The following is a 24,503-nucleotide window of genomic DNA, read 5'->3' as shown; positions in this document are numbered from 1 at the left end:
TTTCAATACACGGCTTTTAAATATAGACATAATATCGCTGGAAAAATATTACGATATATTGCCATATCGATATTTTCTTACATCCCTACTTTACAGTAAACAGTTCTCACCATTAAGAAGCTCGTGACTCATGTGAGACACAACCTTGAAGTCTTGTAGCGGGGTGATAATAGCTGTGACATTTCCGAGCATACTGCCCATTCCTAAAAGCAGGAGCATGAAGAAGTACAGGACAGACCAGAGCTGAGGCAACGGCATGTTCTTAATAGCCTCGCTGTACACGATGAAGGCCAGACCAGTTCCCTCTACAGCCTGTAACAGAGACAAAACCAGCTTAACAGAGTTGGAATCAGTTTTGAGTAAGTTCTACCTTGTCATATTAATACAATGGGACTTATTATTACTGGTAAGATCAAGTTTAATTCAATTGGATTTCTTTTCCTACAGATGTGTTTAGTGAATACACCCTCCCTACTGTATTGTGTTTGCTTTCACTAGTTGTTAACTGCTCATTTTGTTTATTGTGAAGCTACCCTGGGTGTCTTGAAAGGCGTTTTTGAATAAAATGTATTGTTATTATTATTAATACAAGCAGAACACTATACTTGTCACTTAAAGCTGAAATGGCAAAGCTGCAAAACAAGCTAGCTTTTAAACACAAACACAGTCACTGAACTGTAACCCTTCCCATCGGCTATCATCCCTGGGCCACGTCCCCCCGATATCACTACAGTAAACGAGAGTGGTGCTGCTATGTGGATCTATTCTGCCTCTATAATACTCCAAATAGGAAAAAAACATATGTCCATTCATTTTTGGTTAGTGTTTCATTTGAAGTATTATGTGCCTAAAAGGTCAAATGTGACATCGCAAATGGGGAAAGTAGAATAGAAACCTTCTCTAATATGCAAGTAAGAGCTGCTGGAGGAGCAACAGCTCTAATCAGAATCCCTCAAAGATATAGGACCTTCTAAGAATAAAGCAGCCTGAGACAGAATGGGTGGATGTGCCCACAAACAGCTTGTTTTTTTTAAAGTGACAGAGCCCTGAAACGGCTCATTCTGGAAGGTACTGAAACTGATTAATAAAACTCTTGTATTTACTTTAAGTGAGAGGGATTTTGAACAAAGAACTTTTTGAACATGTTTGGTATTGATGATAAAACTATTAAGAAAAATGTTTCAGAGTCAGAAAAAGAGTCAGAGTCCTCGGCCAGGAGGGTTACCGGGGTCCCACCCTGGAGTCAGGCCTGGGGTTGGGGCCCGTGAGCGAGCGCCTGGTGGCCGGGCTTTCGCCCATGGGGCCCGGCCGGGCCCAGCCCGAACCGGATCCATGGGCTCATCCAACTGTGGACCCACCACCCGCAGGAGGAACATGAAGGGTCCGGTGCAGTGTGGATTGGGTGGCAGCCTTGGTGGTCCGATCCCCAGACAAGGAAACTGGTTATTGGGACATGGAACGTCACCTCGCTGGCGGGGAAGGAGCAAGAGCTTGTGGCAGAGGTTGAGCGGCACCGGCTAGATATAGTCGGACTCACCTCGACACAGCATTGGCTCTGGAACCCATGTCCTTGAGAGGGGTTGGACACTCTCCTTTGCTGGAGTTGCTCCGGGTGAGAGGCGGAGGGCTGGGGTTGGCTTTTTGTTAGCCCCAAGACTCTCTCTGCCTTTGTGTTGGGGTTTACCCCGGGGGACGGGAGGGTAGCCTCCCTGTGCCTTCGGGTCGGGGAACGGGTCCTGACTGTTGTTTTTGCTTATGCACCAAATATCAGTTCAGATTACCCACCCTTTTTGGAGTCCCTGGGACGAGTGCTAGATAGTGCTCCATCAGGGGACTCCATTGTCCTGCTGAGGGCCTTCAATGCTCACGTGAGCAATGACAGCATGACCTAGAGGAGTGTGATTGGGAGGAACAGCCCGCCTGATATGAACTCGAGTGGTGTTTCGTTATTGGACTTCTGTGCAAGCCGCAGTTTGGCCATAACGAACACCATGTTCGAACATAAGGATGCCCATCGGTACACTTGGTACCAGGGCAGCCTAGGTCGCAGGTCGATGATAGACTTTGTAGTCGTATCATCTGACCTGCAGCCATATGTTTTGGACACCTGAGTGAAGAGAGCAGCGGAGCTGTCAACTGATCACCACCTGGTGGTGAGTTGGATCAGATGGCAGGGGAAGATGCCGCGTAGACCTGGCAGACCCAAACGCATAGTGAGGGTCTGCTGGGAACGCCTGGCAGAAGAACCTGTCAAGACGGTCTTATACTCCCAATTCGGCAGAGCTTTGACCACGTCCCGAGAGCAGTGGGGGACATCGACTCCGAGTGGGCCTTGCTCCACTCTGCGATTGTTGAGGCGGCTGTTGCTAGCTGTGGCTAGTTTGTAAACTGGGGCTATAGTCGGGCGATGGAAGGAATACTTTGAGGAGCTCCTCAATCCCACCTATGTGCATTCTGAGGAGGAGCCAAAGCCGGGAGACCTGGGGATGGACTGTCCAATCTCTGGGGCAGAAGTTGCTGAGGTAGTCAAACAACTACACAGCGGCGGAGCACCGGGGGTGGATGAGATTTGTCCTGGGTATCTCAAGGCTATGGATGTGGAAGGGCTGTTGTGGTTGACATGTCTCTGCAACATTGCATGATCATCGGGGGCAGTTCCTGTGGAGTGGCAGACCGGGGTGGTGGTCCCCATCTTTAAGAAGGGTGACCTGAGGGTGTGTTCCGACTATAGGGGGATCACACTCCTCAGCCTCCCTGGAAAGGTCTACTCCAAGGTACTGGACAGGAGGGTCCGATCGATAGTTGAATCTCAGTTTGAGGAGGAGCAATGTGGTCTTCGTCCTGGCCGTGGAACTGTGGACCAGCTCTATACCCTTGCAAGGGTGATGGAGGGGGCATGGGAGTTTGCCCAACCAATCCACATGTGTTTTGTGGATTTGGAGAAGGCTTATGACCGTGTCCCCAGGGGCACCCTGTGGGGGACGCTCCAGGAGTGTGGGGTGGGTGGCCTTTTGTTAAGGGCCATTCAGTCCCTTTACCAGAGGAGCGTGAGTTTGGTCCGCATAGCCGGTAGTAAGTCGGACCTGTTCCCGGTGAGGGTTGGACTCCGCCAGGGCTGCCCTTTGTCACCGGTTCTGTTCATAACCTTTATGGACAGAATTTCTAGGCGCAGCCGTGGTGTGGAGTGTGTCGAGTTTGGTGGCAGGAGAATCTTGTCTCTGCTTTTTGTGGATGATGTGGTCCTCCTAGCTTCATCCAGCTCTGACCTTCAGCTCTTGCTGGGAAGGTTCGCGGCCGAGTGTGAAGCGGCTGGGATGAGGATCAGCACCTCCACATCTGAGACCATGGTTCTCGACCGGGAAAGGGTGGCTTGCCAACTCCAGGTCGGGAGAGAGGTCCTACCTCAAGTGGAGGAGTTTAAGTATCTCGGGGTCTTGTTCATGAGTGAGGGTAGGAGGGATCGGGAGATTGACAGGCGGATTGGTTCGGCATCTGCAGTGAAGCGGACGCTGAGCCGATCTGTCGTGGTGAAGAGGGAGCTGAGTTAGAAAGCCAGGCTCTCGATTTACCAGTCGATCTAAATCCCAATCCTCACCTATGGTCATGAGCTTTGGGTAATGACCGAAAGAACGAGATCGCGAATACAAGCGACCGAAATGAGTTTCCTCCGAAAGGTGGCCGGGCTCAGCCTTAGAGATAGGGTGAGGAGCTCGGACATTCGAGAGGGACTCAGAGTAGAACCACTGCTCCTCCGGATCGAAAGGAGTCAGCTGAGGTGGTTTGGGCATCTGGTCAGGATGCCTCCTGGACGCCTCCCTGGGGAGGTGTTTCGGGCATGTCCTGTTGGCAGGAGGCCCCCGGGTCGACCCAGGACACGTTGGAGAGGTTACATCTCCAATCTGGTCCGGGAACGCCTTGGGGTCCTGCCGGAGGAACTGAAGGAGGTGGCTGGGGAGAGGACAGTCTGGAGCTCCCTAGTTGGGATGCTGCCCCCGTGACCTGGACCCGGATAAGCGGAGGAAGACGAGGACGACGAGAAAAAATGTTGAAAATGTCCCTTTTACGCAATTAGTGCTGAAAGGTAAAGGTTTGCATTTGACCCTGAACGATTTTATCAGCAAAAGAAAGACAAGTTGCACATTTAAGGGAAAAAAGAATAATATCTGGAGGATCCAGGTAAAACATTTTAATGCTAAACATTTAAAGTGACCCATTGGAACCTGTACAATAATATAATATCATCAGCGCTATTTAACATGTAACATACAGTGTAAGTGTGAGCATGAGCGAGTGAGTGTGTGACTGTGTCTGGGTATGGCTGTATATGTCAGGTGGGGTCTTGGACTCCTCCCCTCTCCTCGGACTTCTTGTGCTACTATACATCTTTGCCTACCCTCCCCATGCCACATTTGGTGTGGAATGTGGTGCCTTGGTCTGCCTAAGTGTTCGCGGCTGCCCGGTCAGGGGGTTTAAGATTTTTGGAGTCTGCCTGATCGATCCCAGCGGCTGCCTGGTGGGGTCTGGATCCCTGGGCTCTGTTGGGTCCCCGGCGGGGCTGGTCGCCCCAGAGTCCCGGGTCGCTGGGTTCCGGGCTCGGCTGGCTTGGGGGTGGGAGGCTGCGAACAGCCTGTGGGCTTGCCACTGATATCTCTCGGGACCCTACCGGCTGCTGGTTGTGACCCCCGGGGCAATCCTCTGCACCTCTCGAGGGGGGCAGGGGCTTTTCTGGTTACAGTCTCCCTGGGGTCCCTGTGCTCTGGGACAGCCCCAGGATCTCTGGGACTTGGAGCTCCCTCCATCTCCAACACATCTTTGGGGGGGCCTTCACACACTCTATTGGACTATCCTATAGAGAAACATTGTACGCGTGTACACACACAGGTGCTCACATGGTGCTCTCATAAGTATGGACTTGGGCATTTTCATCACATGTCTTGAGGCTGTGGTTGACACTAAATGCACTGTGATTTATTATTGTGATTGTTCAGTAAAACAATGTTGATTTTATATTTCCTCATCAGGTTGACGGCACAGTGATAGCTTGCTCCTGTTGTATTGTTGTCTGTCCCCTTTTTGTTTCTCTCTCTCTTTCTGCAGGTCTAAAAGCAGACTCTTGTTCATCGTTGATTGTTTATTTTTGTGGACCCCCCCCCCTTCCTTTTGTCTCTTCCTTTCTCTTTCACTTCTGTCTCCGTGTCTGGTTGGAATTACAAAGCATTCAAAAAACAATAAGAATAAAGTTTAAAGTATCAGGCGTGACATTAAAGCAGAAGCTTTGATGCTCCACCTGAGAATAAATCTGTAAGGCTTGTCACCAGCATTCAGACATTAATTTTGTTTGCTTCACAGCCAGACAGGACACGGGAAAAATAAAAACGTAACATACCAACACATCACCGCGGGCATCGGATGCCAACGCTCTGGGACAGTGCGTCCTCAATGCGTCCTCTCCTGACGCGCTGGGGCATCCCAATTCATCATATTTTGACGCATGGTCACACGAGTCATATTTTGACGCTTTGGGTGTGAGAATGTGTTGAAGATACAGTAGAGTATGTACTAAATAAGCTGCGCTGCAGCATTGTCGTTGTCCATTCTTTTGGCCATTGTGCATATCCTGTTTCAATTTCGCCTGCTTCACTTCCGCCAGCATTTGTTTACTATTTGTGTTGCTTTAGGGAGCCTAAGTCACGCCCATCTACTTCAGGTTTCCGGTCTATTAACCGTTAAGGGCTGTCAATAGCCGGTTAAAGAAATTTTGGTAAATGTGCATCCCTACTCCCTATAATAAGCTAAGCAGAATAATGCCTAAATGAAGTGTGCATGTCACCACCTACTGTACCGGAGTGGAAGATACACACTGGCTGATTTTGATATTGGTGAGAAAACCACTGACAAGCAGCAGTTTGTGCGGTTGCATCTTAAGATGTGGGTGAAAACCAGCTTAGCACTCTTGTTTATGTTTTCTCTCTCAGCACAATCTCTGCCTCCTGCCCGGTAATGATGATCCACATGGAGCCCAGTGTGCTGGCTATGTCTGTCAGAATTCTGCATCAGTTAGTTTTTAATGTTTATCAACATCTGTCGCCAGGCTAACCGACAGGGTTGCCAGGGCCATGGACAAAGTCAGCATACCTCACATTACAGTGCAATTATTGTAATGGGAATTCTTTATAAAAGGAAAAAAAAATACATTTCCACTCTTTAAAAATTATAATCTTTTAAAACATAGTACTGTAGTAGAAGTAAAATAGATGTTTATGTTTATGTTTATGTGCTTAGCAGACGCTTTTACCCAAAGCGACTTACAATTTTTTTTTTTTACCTATAGGGCATGTTGTGATCAAATAGATGATGAGAAACATACAGTGTTTAGTTCACGCTCCAAGTTGCAGACTTCCAGTTTGTCCTGAAGATCAGCGATCTGCTCTGGATATGTTGTGTTCAATTTTGTAACCCATTCAAAGATGTTGTCCATAGTGATGCTGTCTTCAGCCAGACTAAAAGCATTGAGCAGCAGAGTGCGTGTCCTAAAAGATGGAAAAACTTGGATTATCATATTAAAATGCAAACGTAATCACCCTCAGATCACTTGTTACATAAGCTACTGATTCCCAACCTTGTCGTCCAAAAGCTTCCCTTTCTTCCACTGACCCACCTATGCATGCCATGTGAACACCGCAATACAGTTCAATAATGTATCATTCATTTGCTTTTACAGATCTTTCTTTTTGAATAAACGATGAAGCCGTTGTCATGGTTCACCCTTCTGCTCAAAGTTGATGCATCAGAATGTTACAAGGTTCTTAGGTTAGTTTTAGGGTTTTATTTGATTTAGTATTATTGGATTTCTTAATCCAGGCCAGTGCAGTTTCACACAGAAAACTAAGAACAATTCTGCAAGTTTGCAACCTCAGTACCTGGTTTGGGTTTTATAATTTAAACGTAAAAGATTATGCTTCTCCGTCAGCTCCGCAAGGGACAGACACGCACGGATTGACGGAAGCGTTTTGCGCTTTTACTTCTCCGTCTCCTGGGGAGTGTTGCAAAGCAATTGCCTGACAGGACCACAGAGGGCGTAGCGCTGTTCTGTGGTATCCTGTCATGTATTGGTCCACGATCGTGTGTTTATATTGTGTTTTTTGTGTATATAAGAGACTTTTAACACGGACGTATTTGTCTCTCATTCTCCCACCGCTTCATGCGCTCCCCACCTCTAAACCCACGTTTCCTGTCATTTCCATCCACAAATAAAACGCTTGCTGCGCATCTTTTCACTCCTCCAGTCACGGGAGAATTAAACGTCCATATTTTTAGTTTTTTTCGCGAGGTATTCTTCAAGCTTCTCCGTGTCTGCCGCTAGTTATCCTCGGCTCTCTTTGCAATGGCGGCGCTGTAAACAACAGCGGCGTCCTGACCAATCACAAGCTTGCGTAATCCGTCTCGTTCGACGGATGTTTAAAAAAGTGGGCTCGACTCCGTACGTACTTGCGTGCCTGCCGGAGCCCTACGCAAGGACGGATAATGGCGTTGCGTGTCTCCGCACTGACGCAGACGGAGAAGCATAAATCAGGCTTTACTGTATAAACAACAATGTAACCAATGCAAACGGGTTTAGCAGTAAAAAGACCAATCCAAAATTTCACACACACACACGCGCGCGCGCGCGTACACACACACACACACACACACACACAAGTCAGAAAGTGGTTTATGCAGTTTTTTTTTAAACAAAGTTGTCCAGATATTTCTTTATTTGCTGGAAACAGCTGATTGACCAAATGTGGTTTTTGTGGTGGAATATTTTATAGTTTATATTAACAGAAATCTTGACCACTCTGTAGCTGACCTGCTGTTGGATGAAAACACTCAGAGCATTTACATTAGCATCTAGGTCGATCTAAAGTAATAAACTGGGAGCCTTAATCCTTGTTTAACTATGTGCGCTAAAAACCTAACTCATTAAAGAAATTGGGGGGGGGGGGGGGGGGGGGGGTTTACTTTGGGAGTATCGGGTACCAGGCCCTCTGATATGGGCTGTTATGGCCCTTACACACTAGCATCAGCTCCACTCCACCCCGCCCAGTCAAATAGATTACACAAACGCCCTCTCCGACATCATAGGAGTGTGGAAGTGACTGAGCATATAGGCGGTCTCCAAAATTGCCGCGAACATTTTCTGACATGAAGATATCTGTGATGTCATACATGAGCGCCACTTGTTTATAAACAGCTGTCGTGAGTGCAGGCAGTTGATCCGTGTGGGATAGCATTGATAACAACAATGGAGAATCTAGTGGTTATTATTTTGTTGGTACTTTGATTGTGGCTCGTTTTGGGAGACCACCTCTGCGCTCAACAGGCTGAAGAAAACATAATGATGTTTGTCTAGAAGAAATGGAGGTGTGCTGGTTGTTCTGTTGGCTTTGGAGCACTTCTACATCACTATATAGACACTGTGTAGTCAATTACAGGGTTGGTTTTTCGGGAGGCGTGAGGCCTCACTTGATCAATAAGCCCTGTTCGGCTCTAAGCAGCCCTCCTCAGGAAGAGGGCTGAAAAAATGTCCGGTTGCGCCCGGGAAAATAAAAGGCTACCTAAATGAGAACATTCTCAACCTGGTCCAGGCAGAGTGGAGCCGATGCTAGTGTGTAAGGTCTATTAGGTCCCTGTATGACCAGTGTCAAGAGTTTGGTCAGCATTGCCGGAAGAAGTTGGGCTCATTCCCGGTGAGAGTTGGATTCCACCGATTCTGTTCATAACTTTGACGGACAGGATTTCTAGGCGCAACCAAGGTGCTGAGGGGATCCATTTTGGTGGCCTGAGGATCGGGTCTCTGCTTTTTGCAGATGATGTGGTCCAGTTGGCTTCATCAGAACGTTATCTCGTGCTTTTGCTGGAACAGTTTGCAGTCATGTGTAAAGCAGCTGGGATGAGAATCAGCTCCTCTAAATTCGAGTCCATGGTCTTGAGTCGGAAAAGGGTAGAATGCCTACTCCCGGTCAGGGATGGAGGTCCTTCCCCAAGTGGAGGAGTTTAAGTATTTTGGGATCTTGTTCACGAGTGAGGGAATGATGGAAAGATGGAGAGCGACATTAATAGGTGGATTGGTGCTGCATCCACAGTGATGCGGGCATTGTATCAGCCTGTCATGGTTAAAAGAGAGCTGAGCCAGAAGGCGAAGCTCTCGATTGACCAGTTGATCTATGTTTCTACCCTCAGCGATGGTCACAAGCTTTGGGTAGTGACCAAAAGCATGAGATCACAGATAGAAGCAGCCAAAATTAGTTTCCCCACAGGGTGTCTGGGCTCTCCCTTTAGCCCTTTTTACAAGACACACTGCTGGCAAATCAGTGTACCTTTACTGCAATGGTGTGTCTTACAAAGCGCTATGTTGGCATGGAGATGCACGAATTTTGCAGCAATCGTTCGGCATTCATCTTTGCTTGGTGGTAATATAGTGGTAACTGTCTGTCTAATAAACGGCAATTGTGCCTTGGCGCAACAGAGAGGGGTGTCACGATCACGTGGGCACACTGCCGAGCTCCAACCAGCAACTAAAATGAAAATGAAAGTATAAACTGGGAAAAAAAATGCTTCCATTTGCTATGGAGCATAAAGATTGAACTCTTAAGCAATGAAAGAAGGCCATGTGGTTTGATGAGTCCAGATGGACCCTGTTACAGAGTGATGGCGCATCAAGGTAAGAAGAGAGGCAGATGAAGTGATGCACCCATCATGCCTATTGCCTGCTGTACAAGCCTGTGGGGGCAGTGCTATGATCTGCGGTTGCTGCAGTTGGTGAGGTCTAGGTTCAGCAACAGGATGTGCTCCAAGAATGAGGTCAGCTGACTACTTGAATATATAGAATGACCAGGTTGTTCCATTAATGGATTTTTTTCTTCTCTGAAGGCACGGACATATTCCAAGATGACAATGCAGGATTCATTGGGCTCTGTAACAGCTGTTGCTGTTTACCTCAGAAAGCAGACACTGCAGAGGACAATCAATGCATTGCCTCCTCTTCCTACCTGCACAGCTGCACTCACTTGGGCTGATCACCTCCTGAGCAGCATAAAAGGGAGAGCTGCCAGGAGGAAGGGAGAGACTGGATCTGTGCCAGTTCTCTCATGTGCTCCATTTATTGGTGTTTTAATGGCTTTTAAATGGGTTTTAGTTCTTTAAGCTTAGAGAAGCTTAAGAGCTTTTAGAGGTTTTTAACAGACGAGGGACCAGAGTGCTGGTTACCTCTTGGCTCCCAAACTTGTGTTTAAGTCAGTGGACTTTGTTTTGTGAATGTTTGGGAGCATTCGGATGTCTGTTTTAAACGTAAACCCTTGGCCATTTTAACAATGTGTTTAAGTACTTTTAGATTTGGAGCTTTTTGTCATTTTAAAATCCTTTTAATAAAATCAATGTTTACAATTTCCACAACTGAAACACATGCCTCTGTGTTACTCCCCATCCTTCTCCATATCCACCAATAGAGGACGTAACAGGCTCATGTAGTAAAAGACTGGTTAAGGGAGCATGAGACATCATTTTCACCAATGGATTGGTCACCACAGAGACCAGACCTTAATCCCATTGAGAATCTTTGGGTTGTGCTGGAGAAGGCTTTGCGCAGCGGTCAGACTCCACCATCATCAGTGCAAGATCTTGGTGAAAAATGCAACACTGGATGGAAATAAATCTTGTAACATTGCAGAAGTGTATCGAACCAATGACACAGCAAATGTGCACTGTAATCAAAGCTAAAGGCAGTCCAAAAAATTGTGTCTGACTGTTTTTGGTGGTGAATTTGTTTTTGGCTAGGTGGTGTATATAGTCTGGCCATGAACCATTTAAACAGCTCACTCATAGGGGTGAAATCTGTAGTTGTCTTTTGAACTGTCTCGGCATGAAATGGATCAGTGCTAGGGCCAAACAGAGCAATGCGCAACAAGAAACAAACACAGCAACCTGACTTTTACAAGTTCACATAATACACACCTACCTCTCCAGGCAATTCTCGTAGTTTACGGTAGCTTTGAATCCATAGATGGCAAAGGTGACAATGCAGGAAAAGATAGAAGTCCCACTGTTAATGAGAGAGACGACAATGGCCTGGCGCTCAAAATTGTTGTGGTACTGATTGTAGCTGGCAAAAGCAATGAGTGACCCAAAGCCCAAACCCAGAGAGAAAAAGATCTGAGTCGCTGCGTTGATCCAAGTAGTGGGATTGGCAAGCTGTTCCATCTAAAAGCAAAGTGATACAACATAAAAATCAACAATTTATAACATTCAAACAGCATGCATCAATATTTTAAAAGCTTTCTGTTTTCCTACAGCATGTTTAGTATCTTACCCGTGGTGTAAACATGTATTTAACACCATTAATGGCTCCATGAAGAGTGATGCCTCGAATCAAGTAGATTAACAGAACCACATAAGGAAAGGTTGCCGTGAAATATACAACCTACAGGAGCCACACAAGACAATTTATTAGAATGCAATAAGCCTTTATTCAGCAGGAAACTCGTGTTTCAAGAACAAATGAACATTCAAAGTAGACATGAAAAGCACAGTGACAAAAACAAAGATAATACAAGATAAAAATACATAGGAAAATACTATTCTAACTAACTAATCACAGAACACCTAATTCCTCAGAGAAATTGTTGGAATGCTACTACTCCAGTAACCCTATTTAGAGGGGTCACATGCTGAGAATGCGAGAAAAATGGTTACTTCGAAACCCGCACTCAACACTAACAGCCAAACAACTAGTAGCTCAGTGTTCCAACATCCACAAACGACATCTGCTATTACAACTTCTACTTGACGAGATACAACACAAATGCAATGGCAAGGCGGGAGCCAGGACACAAGGTTTACTTGGCCTTCAGCTTTAATCATACTATTTGGATGGACGTTAACAACAACTCCCCATCCAGAGATTGGGTAGGAAGCCCCAATAAGAGAGAAAACACTGAACGAGTAAGCAGCTCACCTGAGAGATAAGATCATGTCTTGAATGAACATCAATCACTTCCATGCCAACTACAACGGCTGAATGAAGTACCATCAAAAACCCTGGAAGATTTGAATGCAGCAAGGAAAACGACTGTGGGTCCTCCATAGAAAGTTTCAATAAAAATAAAATACCAAGATAAGATACAGGTGCTGGCCAGTAAATTAGAATATCATCAAAAGGTTGAAAATATTTCAGTAATTCCATTCAAAACGTGAAACTTGTACATTATATTCATGCAATGCACACAGACCAATGTATTTCCAATGTTCATTACATTTAAATTTGATATTCATAAGTGACAACTAATGAAAACTCCAAATTTGGTATCTCAAAAAATTAGAATATTCTGAAAAGGCTGAATATAGAAGACACCTGCTGCCACTCTAATCAGCTGATTTACTCAAAACACCTGCAAAGGCCTTTAAAAGGTCCCTCAGTCTTGTTTTGAAGGCACCACAATCATGGGGAAGACTTCTGACTTAACAGCTGTCCAAAAGACAATCATTGACACCTTGCACAAGGAGGGCAAGACACAAAAGGTGATTGCTAAAGAAGCTGGCTGTTCGCAGAGCTCTGTGTCCAAGCACATTAACAGACAGGCGAAGGGACGGAAAAAATGTGGTAGAAAAAAGTGTACAAGCTCTAGGGATAACCGCACCCTGCAGAGAATTGTGACGACAAACCCATTCAAAAATGTGGGGGAGATCCACAAAGAGTGGACTGCAGCTGGAGTCAGCGCTTCAAGAACCACCACGAGGAGACTCATGAAAGACATGGGATTCAGGTGTCGCATTCCGTGTGTCAAGCCACTCCTGAACAAGAAACAGCGCAAGAAGCGTCTCACCTGGGCCAAGGACAAAAAGGACTGGACTGATGCTGAGTGGTCCAAAGTTATGTTTTCTGATGAAAGCAAGTTCTGCATTTCCTTTGGAAATCAAGGACCCAGAGTCTGGAGGAAGAGCGGAGAAGCACAGAATCCACGTTGCATGAGGTCCAGTGTAAAGTTTCCACCGTCAGTGATGGTGTGGGGTGCCATGTCATCTGCCGGTGTTGGCCCACTCTGTTTCCTGAGGTCCAGGGTCAATGCAGCCGTCTACCAGGAAGTTTTAGAGCACTTCATGCTTCCTGCTGCTGACCAACTTTATGGGGATGCAGACTTCACCTTTCAACAGGACTTGGCACCTGCACACAGTGCCAAAACCACCAGCACCTGGTTCAAGGACCATGGTATCCCTGTCCTTGATTGGCCAGCAAACTCGCCTGACCTTAACCCCATAGAAAATCTATGGGGTATTGTGAAGCGGAGGATGCAATACGCTAGACCCAACAATGCAGAGGAGCTGAAGACGACTATCAGAGCAACCTGGGCTCTCATAACACCTGAGCAGTGCCACAGACTGATCGAGTCCATGCCACGCCGCATTACTGCAGTTATTGAGGCAAAAGGAGCCCCGACTAAGTATTGAGTGCTATACATGCACATTCTTTTCATGTTCATTCTTTTCAGTTGGCCAACATTAGAGAAACAAACATTTTTTCATTGGCCTTTAGAATATTCTAATTTTCTGAGATACCAGATTTGATGTTTTCATTGGTTGTCACCTATAAATATCAAAATTAAACGTAATAAACATCGGAAATACATTGGTCTGTGTGCATTGCATGAATATAATGTACAAGTTTCACGTTTTGAATGGAATTACTGAAATATTTTCAACCTTTTGATGATATTCTAATTTACTGGCCAGCACCTGTAAGCCTTGGCCAACCACCAAAACAGTTCCATAAGAGAGAGTGGAACCAGACGAACAAACCAGCTCTTCTCTGCCCAGCCAGCTAAAGTCTACTCTCAGTAGCAGGAAAATAACAGCAGAGCAGACCACAAGGCTGGACACTAAACAGTACTGGAATGGCATTTGGAAGATGGAGACATCATAAAACAGTGATGCAAAGTGGCTAGCCTCTCTAACAGAAGACCATAAGCCTCACTTCCACCAACTGTTTTGGCATGGAACAGGGAGGGTTGGCTCTCAAATTTTTCTGCTCCCATAGTAAAACTTGTTCGGACAACCGAACCAGACTGCGCCAGTCACAGGACTTTTTTGGACCTCTACTGCTGTAGGTCCAGAAATTTCTGGAGCGGTGTGGTTGGGACAGAACATCAACACAGTCCACTGATTGGGGGACAGAAACACGTTACTATATGCAACAAGCAAAACAAACCTCAGAGTTTCGTTGTTTTTATTTTCATTAGTTGTACACGAATGTGAGAAAATGCCAGCAAGTAGCAGCAAGTTTTCGAAGGTTTCAGAGCTCCATACATTCCATACCATCATCGTCAGAGTTCACACTCAGGAGGACCTAGATCGATCAGTAATTTTTTTGCACAGCGGATGGCAGCCGAAGGATTTGAGTGGATGTCGGAACGGTGTTGGGCCAAGCTGAAGAAATTCAAGACCAATACAGAAAAGTAGAGGACAGAAACAGCAGGAGTGGAATTATTTATTTATTTATTGGAAATGGGAGAAATACATGGAAGTGTTGAGCAGGATGCTATTTTTAGCCACAGACCGGCAAACCGAGGCTGGCTTGGACTCAGTGACCACACTCCGGAGTCACTTGTGGAGTCACTTGTGGAGTCTCGGTAAGCATTTGTTTTTGTCTTTAGCTCTGCAAACCATTTATTAATGCAAAAATAATACTGAATAGCTGCACAGCTTATTTGTGAAATCACTCATGACGGTTTGTTTAACCCTGCCTGCCGACATGAGAGCCCAACTGCAATAGAAACACTCTCCAGAAATAGCAGATCCATACTGGTACACGCTGGTCCACAATAGCCCGTCCCGCGCCAAACCCTGCAAATAGATCTGAGGCTACCCTGAGAAGAACACAATATCCATCACTGTAGACATCCAAGAAAGAGTCTCAGGTATGACAAAGTGGACAGCACCAGGGCCCGATTTGATCCATGCCTACTGGCATAAGAAGCTCATTGCACTCCATGAGCACCTGGAAGCACAAATGTACCAGCTGATAAAGGATGGGACTCAACCTGAATGGCTAGCCGAAGGGCGCAAATCCTGATCCTGAAGGACCCTTTAAAGGGTACAGTCCCATCCAACTATCAGCCAATTATAAGTGGACACATGGATCAATATATATGCACAGCACAGAAGGGGATCGGCAGAGATACCAGAGATCCAAACACCAACTGCTGATGGACCAAACTGTTAGCCTAAGGTTGCAAAGCCAAAACGCCAATCTGTGCATGGCTTGGAATGATTACAAGACAAAAAACAGAGGGCAGCCGTTGAGGTAGATGTGGCATTACCAAGTGATGGCAACATCAGGAAAAAGGAACATGAGAAACTAGAGAAGAACCAGGGCCTCAAAGAAGAACTAGAGAAAGCCTGGAGAGTGTAGACATCTGTGGTGCCCATGGTCATCAGGTAGTAATCCCCAAACGGGAGGAGTGGCTAAAGCAGATCCCAGGAAAAACATCAGATCTCTCACTCCAGAAAAGTGCAAATCTAGGAAGCGCTGAGATACTGTACTGAACCCTCAAACTCCCAGGCCTCTGGTGGAGGACCCGAGCTTGGAAGGATGAAACCACACACAGAGGGTAAGATGGGAATTTTTGCGTGCGTGTGATTGTGTGTGTATATATTTACACACCCTACACTATATTACTAAAGTGCATAGTTCTGAAATATTTTTAATTACTAAATTTAAATTATTTGTAATGCAACTGTATTTATTTACTTTTGGTGCTTGTTTTGTACCAAGCTGAAGTTGGTCCTCTTTTTAAATGTCTGATTCAGAAAGGGCAGTTCCAGTAAATTTTTCTACTCCCTGAGCACCTTTAGTCTGCTCTAATTATAAGATGTTTTATTTAATGGTCGGTCATTTCCAACTCAGTCTCCTTCAGTCCAGCTGAGAGGACCACAGTGTTAGATGGGAATGCCTCTTGCTAGCACTAATGTGTTGGATTAGGGCAGTGGGGACCTACAGCAGGGGATCATTCAAAACTCCTCATTTTCAGCAAGTCATCATCACACGACACCAGCATATCTTAGATACAACTGTCTGAGTCAGCTGTTTTGAACGTGACACTTCCCCCAGATGACAGCTACCAAAGACACAGTGTACAACAACATAGTAAGAACTGGCTCAGATTAGCTCAAGTTGCCAGTGTGTTGTACTGACGTAGAGTAAAACTATGAATTTCTTTTGAGCAAATGTTAATGATTATTACCCTGACAAATTGAGAATTCCCTCAAAAGATATGGTTAATAGATATTAGATATGGAGTTTCCTTACCTTTCCTGTTGACTTTACTCCTTTGACAATAAATAAATAAGTAATCAACCACGCCAATAGGAAGCACAATGCCTGGCCTGTATGGATTCCCCCATTTTCTTCAATAGAGGAGGAGATATTAAGTGTTTCCCTGTAGAAGAAATATTGGGTAGGTGTAGCTCTTTCACACTCTTCTATGGGTCCTGTCCTGTTTGCATTTATGGGGCAAGCTGCCCAGGGCAATGCATCCTGGAAAGAGAACAAACACAGACAGGTGCAGATGTCCTCAAGTACCTTCTGTATAAAATCCAGTACTGTGTAGGATATTGTAAAATAATGCAATACTTATAAGCTCACTTGAAATGAATGAAACAGGTACCAGAAACTCCAGGCATTGATGATGTTGTAATAGAGACATAGATACACCGATGTCACAACACTAGCAAGACCTAAAACAAGATATGAGGAAACGAGAAACAAATGTTAGTTCAATGAAAATTTACTTTTATTTTTCTACATTTTAAATTATAGCAGTTAAATCTAATGAATACAACTTTTATGCATCCAGGAAGCCCAATTTATCAGTTTTTGCCCATTTATGAATATTAAAAGGCAATGATTCATCAGGAAGCTTTTAAGTGAATCAAAAATAATGTCTCCAAGGTTAGCAAGATCAAATCACAGAGTGCTTTAAATTCGTAGTTCATCTATGGATATCTTCAATTTAAGATATTATTTAAGATATTAAATCCCCCAGGACAAACTGTCCCAGATGAACGTGCCTGACCCCATCTGCAGGTGGATCACTGACTTCCTGATGAACAGGAAGCAGCAAGTGAGGCTGGTGAAAATTGTCTCAGATATGCGGATATTCAGCACTGCTTCCCCTCAGGGTTGTGTTCTCTCCCCTCTGCTCTTCTTCCTGTACACCAACGGCTGCACCTCCAATCACAAGTCTGTCAAGCTTATCAAGTTTTCAGATGACACCACCGTCATCTGACTCATATCCGATGGGGGTGAGTCTGCCTACAGAATGGAGGTGGAACAGCTGGTGTCCTCGTGCAGCCACAACAGCCTGATGCTTAACACCTAGAAGACAGCGGAGGTTGTTGTAGACTTTAGGAAGCACACAGCGCCACTCCTCCCCATTACCCTGTGTGACACTCCCATCACGATGGTGGACTCATGTCACTTCCTGGGCACTACCATCACCCAGGACCTCAAGTGGGAGCCCACCACCACCTCCATAATAAAAAAAGGCCCAGCAGAGGATGTACTTTCTGAGGCAGCTGAATAAATTCAACCTATCAGTACAGTTGATGAGGCAGTTCTACAATGCGGTCATCAAGTCCACCCTCACCTCTTCAATCACCGTGTGGTACACTGGAGCCACCACCAGGGACAAGAAGAGACTGTAGTGTGTTGTGCAGTCTGCTGAGAAGGTCACCAGCAGCAAACTCCATACAGGACCTGTATACCTCCAGGACATTGAAGTGAGCAGGTTGGATTACAGCTGACCCATCTCACCCTGGACACAGTCTCTTCGACTCGCTCCCATCTGGCGATAGGTTGTGGTCCGAATGGATCGGAACCTCTCACCACAAAAAAAGCTTCTTCCCCTCTGCGGTGGACTCATGAACAACAATCATAGAACTGCCCCCTCCAGCTGCTTTGTTTCAGTCACATTACCCTGGGTTGTGTTTGCACCTGAACTGACTCGCTCTGACCAGTACCTACACTGACTTGTGTAAAGTAGCTGCTTCGCTAATTATTGTCTCCCTATATTATTACCACTTCATTGTGTTTATTTCTTAATTCTAATTTTTGCTTCAGTCCAGTTGTAGGTATCAAGTAGCCTGGCAAGCAATGCTATAGATGTAAATATGTAGTCTGGTCATGACCCATTGATAGGGCTCAGTTGCAGAGGCGGATTCTCTGGTAGTGCTGGGACCAATCAGAGCAAAGAACAACGTGACAAGTTCTTTCATAGTGACAGAAATCAGTCAACAGGGCAGTCCACCATGCACTGTTGAAGGAGTAGAAGACAAAGTACCGCTATCCGTTCATGCCTCAAAGAAAACATTTCAACGTACCTTTCAATGTCGGCTGGCTCTGTACTTTTGCCCGAGTTGCTTGAATGAACTGGGAGTATAGAATAGGGTGTTTGCTTTTAAGTTAGCAGGACTAAATGGAGAGAAGTGATTTGCTGTGGTGACAGCCTGAAAGGGAAATTTTCTTTTCTACCATGAGAAATGCCCAATATGCACACATTACAAGTGGCTGTTGCACTGTCTGCAAAAAATATGTCCAAACTGCAAATATTTTTGCTCTCGGGGTAACACGTTAGCTCTGCATTAGCTTGCTAGATAACAGCTGAGCGTTATGGTGTCTAAATTCCCCACCTGCCTTAAACTCTATGACATCATGGTGTTTTTGTCTATAAAATACAATAAATGTTGATGTAGTGGAACTTGATAAATACAACTAAGCCACTGTCATTGCATTTGAAAATCTCCATCTCAGGATGAACATAAAAGGTGATGCTTGTTGATTTTTAAGGTTATATCGAATCTTATTCACCTGGATCCTTTGATAATCGCAAGATTTGGGCTCGATTTCCAATCGCACAATCGGCTCAGAGCATCCAGGAAAATCCATCAAGTTTTGATCCGAGAGGTTGGTACAGAAGTATGCTGGTTGGCTATCCTCCAGTGAGTGGACCCCTCACCCAGGTGAAGGTTGATTGGAATAAACTTTAACATTGTCACAAATAAACTTAAATAATGACTTATGATTTAGTAAATTCAAAAAACAGAGAAATGATACAGAGACACACGCTTGGATCCTTGAAACTGCCCCCGTGACGGTCATTCAAAGGAAACTTTCACTTCCGCTTACGTCCTCTGTTACACTCTAGGTTCCTCCCTCTCAGTGGACAGGACACTCTGTCCAATGTATCATTTTCCAGGTCTCACATTCTATATCGAGTGTTTGTGACTACTCTGATATGAATGTGGCAGAGTGGATAAATACCTCCAACATTATTTTAATAGATGGACAGATTAAAGTATGATTAAAGTTGAAGGCCAAGTAAATGTGACAAAGGTATAACAACCTTCTATAATGACACTAATCATTTTACAAAACAACCTTTTCCTCATTTAGAGGTGTTAGAGAACCATGTGGTGCCACAAAAGGATGCAAGAGGTGGGTTTTGCAGAATTTGTCCCCTTTAAATTCGGGGCCTGGTAATAACTCTGCTCTAGAGTCTCAGTTATGTACGAGTCTCAGTGCGAGTCATTTGCCTTTAAATGACCTGGTTTACCAAGAGCTGTGTTGGACCTTGGTAATCTGTCTCAAAATATCTGACACAACATGGGATTGTGGTCATGTTTTTCTTTGTAGTCCATTTTAAACATTAATCAGGAAACTGTAAAATGCTTTTATAGAGGCCTCTTTATTCAAACCAAGGTACAAAGGTATAGTCAAAGTTTTCTATTTTTAATTGCTTAAAAAGTAGAGACAAGCTGCAGTGTTGTTTTCTGCAAAGAATGGACCGCCTGCGTTCCTCTGTGTAGCGGTATTGTTTGACATGTGGCACATCTGGAGCACCAGTCTAAATGAAAAATGTTTTGTTTACATCACATCTCACACCAGGACCAGCGCTGAACTATGTCAGCTGAACTGTGCATGCTGCACAACGGGAAGAGCAGCAGGACAGATTCTGCAAGTTAGTAAATGTATACTGAGCAAAGGCCAGGTAAGATAAGGTGTTAATAAAAGAATGCTCAAAAACACTTCAATACAGATAAACTGAAACTGTTAAAAAGTTTGTGAACGAAATAAGTTTGTTCTGTTTAACTTTTCAGGGCCATCCTTACTGTGTAGATGTATTTTTACAGCTGTACAGGGGCTCTCAAAGAAACACACAAACAACCATCTTCTTTGACGTCACAGCCTGCTCCGCACCAGGATTGATGTGAGGTATGATCTTGACTTTACTTTAATAACTAATAAGGGCCTAAATGTGGAGTGTTATAAAAACAGACCTTTTAGAGTAACAATTAAAATTTAATTACAACTTACCAAGTCCTCCTAAATAAGGGTTTATTGCAGTCCAAGCCCCAATGCTGCCCAAACGCATCTTCTGACCAATGGCAAGCTCTAAGTAGAACAAGGGCACACCCTCCAGGAGCAACATGAGGAGGTAAGGTATCAAGAATCCCCCTGAAAGTGGAATTAAACAGATTAGCTAACGTCAAAACTACTTTAAAGGAAGACTAAGCAGTTCTGGTTAGTTTTTAGCAAAACGTATCTCCTCGCTGTGCGTTCTTTTTAACATCTTAATCTAACAGTTGAAATGTCTCCCCAGCCTTCATTAGTATCTACAGGAGTAAAGCATCACTAAATCAAACAAATCAGCTGTGTTCATGATCTAAGACATGCAGGAAATGTGCTGGCACCAGACTGCAGTGTCAGGTATGTCAGCTCCCTTTTTCCAAGTCCCAACAGAGTGCCTGTCTGCAGTTGCAAGTGGAATATTCTGGCCACAGGGGGCGATAGGGGCAGGGGGGCCTTTCATTAACCCTCTAAAGCAGGGGTCCTCAATTATAATGGTCCGAGGGCCACTCCAAAAATGTGGTTAGCGCTGCTGGCTGATATTTACACCAGCCCTCTATGTGACAGTACACCTCCCTTTCACCCGTCAGGCCACCTAGGACCACTGCTCTAAAGGGTCACTTAAGCACATACTGGCTCAAGAAAATTATTTAAAAATATGGAAAAGTTGCAAAGTATCCCATTAAATATGAATCAAACAAATGTGTACAACTTTGTTACAGGAGAGGCAGAGGTCTGTGAAAACATTTTCTTGGAAGTGACCTCCTCTGCGCAGTAACACAGCTCAGGATGGCACCTAGACACAATCATGTAATAATAATGGTGTAGATTATTCGGCAACTTTAACTTGGTTTTTTAGCTCTAAACAAAAATTTATACCAACAAGAGGATGTTCAGATTGGCACATTTGTCTACATTGATTCACGGATGTAAAATTCTTATAAGTTATATCAAATTATAAAGTTCATTAACTGAGTAATAATTAAAAAAACACAATATTATTTAATAAAGGAGTAGAATGTTTGGTTAAAACACCCTTTTCAAATTTCTGAGTTAATATTTTAGTGTGAGTGAATATATGTATCCTCTAGTTAGTGAATCTGAATTGCTCAGCTGTTCCAAGGAACATTCCAGCATCTGCTGCTACACTTTTACAGATTTTGGTGGAAAGTTGCAAACCAGAAGAGTCTGTTCAGAAATTAGATATGGGTTCACTGTTGGAGTATTTTAAAAGGGCCTTTAAAACACTGAGTTTCTTACCCAGCTGTGTTGGCTCTACTTGAATTATTTAAAAATGTCCCTATGCGGTTTTAATCTTGTTTTCTTTTACAGAATTAGACAGTAAGCAGCTTTTCACTGTGTCTGAAGGACCTAGTCATGCAACAACTGTACAGTGAAAAGTTTGGGCAGCTTCATGATCTTCCTGGATAAATGATTGGTGTAAAAATTGTAGTTAAATATATCATACAGGAGACACACACAGTGATATTTGAGAAGTGACATGAAGTTTATAGGATTTACAGAAAGTGCACAATAACAAATTTAGGCAGATGCATAAATTGGGATGCAAAAGAAATAAGAAATGGAAAAAAACATGTTGGAAGGTTATTTTGTAAGTATAATATGTAGAAAGATGAAATAAAATGTCTTCAAAAAAGAGGTATTAGCTAAAAGAAAAACGATTACACAACATTTTACAAATAAAATCACCTTCTGATTTAGAACCGGTTTGATTTTCTAATGTTTTCTCCAACTGTAGTGAAAATCTTTGTACATTTAAACAGTGGGCGTTTGCTTACTTGTGATAATAAACATAATTTACCTAAAAAATGGTTGTCTATCAATAAAATACAAGTATTTATTATAATTTCTTACTATGCTAAATAATTGAGCTTAAGTTATTAAAGGCATAATATAGTGATCGTGAGAAAAGCTATTCCTTTGTTACTGTTTGATGTACTCATGAAAACATTTTCTTCACAGAATGATCATTAATTCAAACTAAAGGTCTCCAGTGAGCTCCTAGCTTAGAATCAGGTGTTTCCAAGCAAACACGCAGTGATGTAGTAGTTAGTGCAAAGAGGCATGTGACACAGGCAAAGGTTGAGAAGCTGATAATTAACTTTATACTGTATGCGAGGGTCTTTATCCTTCTGGTTAAAGAAAAAACTGCTTTCAAAGAACTTTTGTCATCTCTGAGTCCTCATAGCAAGGTCCTTTCCAGACCTACAGTCCTACCAAGATTAAAGAAGCTGCTAATCTGACAAAGACTTAGAAGGTGCATCAACCATACTGTCTCCAAAACAGATTTGTTGGATAGCAGACCTGCAGAGCTTTATAGGGGTCACAGCAGTGATGGCTTGTCCATAGGGGAGCCACCTGATGTGGAGGGAGGAAATAAATAAAAAGAAAACTGTAATAGTTACGCTCACTGGACACTTTATTGGGTACACCTTGCTAGTACCGGGTTTGACCCCCATTTGCCTTCAAAACTGCCTTAATCCTTTGTGGCATCATAGACTGTACATACACGGGGCATAGACTCAACAAGGTACTGGAAACATTCCTCAGAGATTTTGGTTCATATTGGCATGATAGCATCACGCAGTTCCTGCAGATGTGTCAGCTGCACTTCCATGATGCGAATCTCCCGTTCCACCACATCCCAAAGGTGCTCTCTTGGATTGAGATATGGTGACTGTGGGGGCCGTTGTAGTACAGTGAACTCATTGTCATGTTCAAGAAACCAGTCTGAGTATTTGAGCAGAGACATTGTGGCATCAAGAAGTCATCTCCGTGTTGTGTTTTTGTTCTGCTCAGCAACTGAACCAGGTTAATTCACTGTGCTGATTGAAATCACCTGGTTTAATTGCTGAGCAGAACAAAAACATGACATGGTGATGACTTGATGATGCCACAACTTCACACCTCTGGATTTGAGTTTTATGGCATGGTGAATTATCCTGCTGAATGTAGCCATCAGAAGATGGATACACTGTGGTCATAAAGAGTTGGACATGGTCAGCAACAACACTCAGGTAGGCTGTGGCATTACATCGATGATCAATTAGTACTAAAGGGACCAAAGTGTGCCAAGAAAATGTCACCCACACTATTAAACCACCACCAGCCTGAACCGTTGATACAAATCAAATCAAATCAAACTTTATTTATATAGCACTTAATCATACAATGAATGTAACTCAAAGTGAAAAAGGGAAAAAGGTTAAATTAACGTTAAAATATAAAATAATAAGAGATAAAATGAAAATTGTAATATAAAAAGTTATATAGATAATAAAATAATGTCGATCATAAATCTATGGTTTAAAAACACACACATATGTGTGTGTGTGTGTGTGTGTGTGTGTGTGTGTGTGTGTGTGTGTGTGTGTGTGTGTGTGTGTGTGTGTGTGTGTGTAAATAAATAAAAACTCTGTTTAAAAAAGAATACATAAAATAAATAAATAGATGAATAAATAACCCAAATAATTTATTTATTTATTTAAAAAGTGATAGTAATCAGTTAAAGGCTAAGCTAAAAAGATGGGTCCAGAGCCTGTTTCTAAAAACATGAACATTCTCTATGGCTCTGAGGTCCCCTGGCAGCTCGTTCCAGAGGCGAGGAACGTAGTACTAGAAGGACACTTCGTCATGAACATGAATCCTGACTTGAGGGATGACAAGGAGACGGCTGCCAGAGGAGCGCAGAGACTGCGTGGGTTCATACGGTAAAAGCTGTTCTGAAAGATAAGAAGGCCCAAGACCATTAAGTCACTTAAAAACCATTAAAAGTATTTCAAAATCGATCCTGAAACATACGGGGAGCCAATGCAGTGATTCTAAAACTGGAGTGATGTGCTCCCGCCTCCTGGTCTTCATCAGGACACGTGCTGCTGAGTTTTGTAATAGTTGTAAACCTGAGATGCTCTTTTTAGGAAGACCAGAAAGCAGGGCATTGCAGTAGTCTATTCTACTGGTAATAAAAGCATGCATCAGCGTCTCTGTATTGGCCCGAGAGAGAATGGGGCGGACTCGGGCGATGTTCTTTACATGATAAAAACCT

General features: G+C 43.9%; 1 protein-coding gene across 1 annotated transcript in view; it reads right to left on the bottom strand.

The window, feature by feature from the left end:
• LOC107378977 (sodium- and chloride-dependent transporter XTRP3) overlaps window positions 1–24,503 on the bottom strand; it is a 44,054-nt gene that overhangs the window by 12,554 nt on the left and 6,997 nt on the right. The window contains exons 2-8 of the mRNA XM_015949499.3: window positions 20,405–20,545; window positions 16,676–16,767; window positions 16,340–16,567; window positions 11,348–11,458; window positions 10,997–11,238; window positions 6,368–6,530; window positions 111–312 (exon numbers count right to left, since the gene is read on the bottom strand). Coding sequence (XP_015804985.3) covers window positions 111–312; window positions 6,368–6,530; window positions 10,997–11,238; window positions 11,348–11,458; window positions 16,340–16,567; window positions 16,676–16,767; window positions 20,405–20,545 — 1,179 coding nt within the window. The remainder of the gene's footprint in view (window positions 1–110; window positions 313–6,367; window positions 6,531–10,996; window positions 11,239–11,347; window positions 11,459–16,339; window positions 16,568–16,675; window positions 16,768–20,404; window positions 20,546–24,503) is intronic.

Source organism: Nothobranchius furzeri, chromosome 5 (genome assembly GCF_043380555.1).
Source record: "Nothobranchius furzeri strain GRZ-AD chromosome 5, NfurGRZ-RIMD1, whole genome shotgun sequence".
Classification (NCBI taxonomy): domain Eukaryota; kingdom Metazoa; phylum Chordata; class Actinopteri; order Cyprinodontiformes; family Nothobranchiidae; genus Nothobranchius; species Nothobranchius furzeri.
Note: the sequence above shows the minus strand (reverse complement) of the source record. Positions and strands in the feature narration are given on the sequence as shown.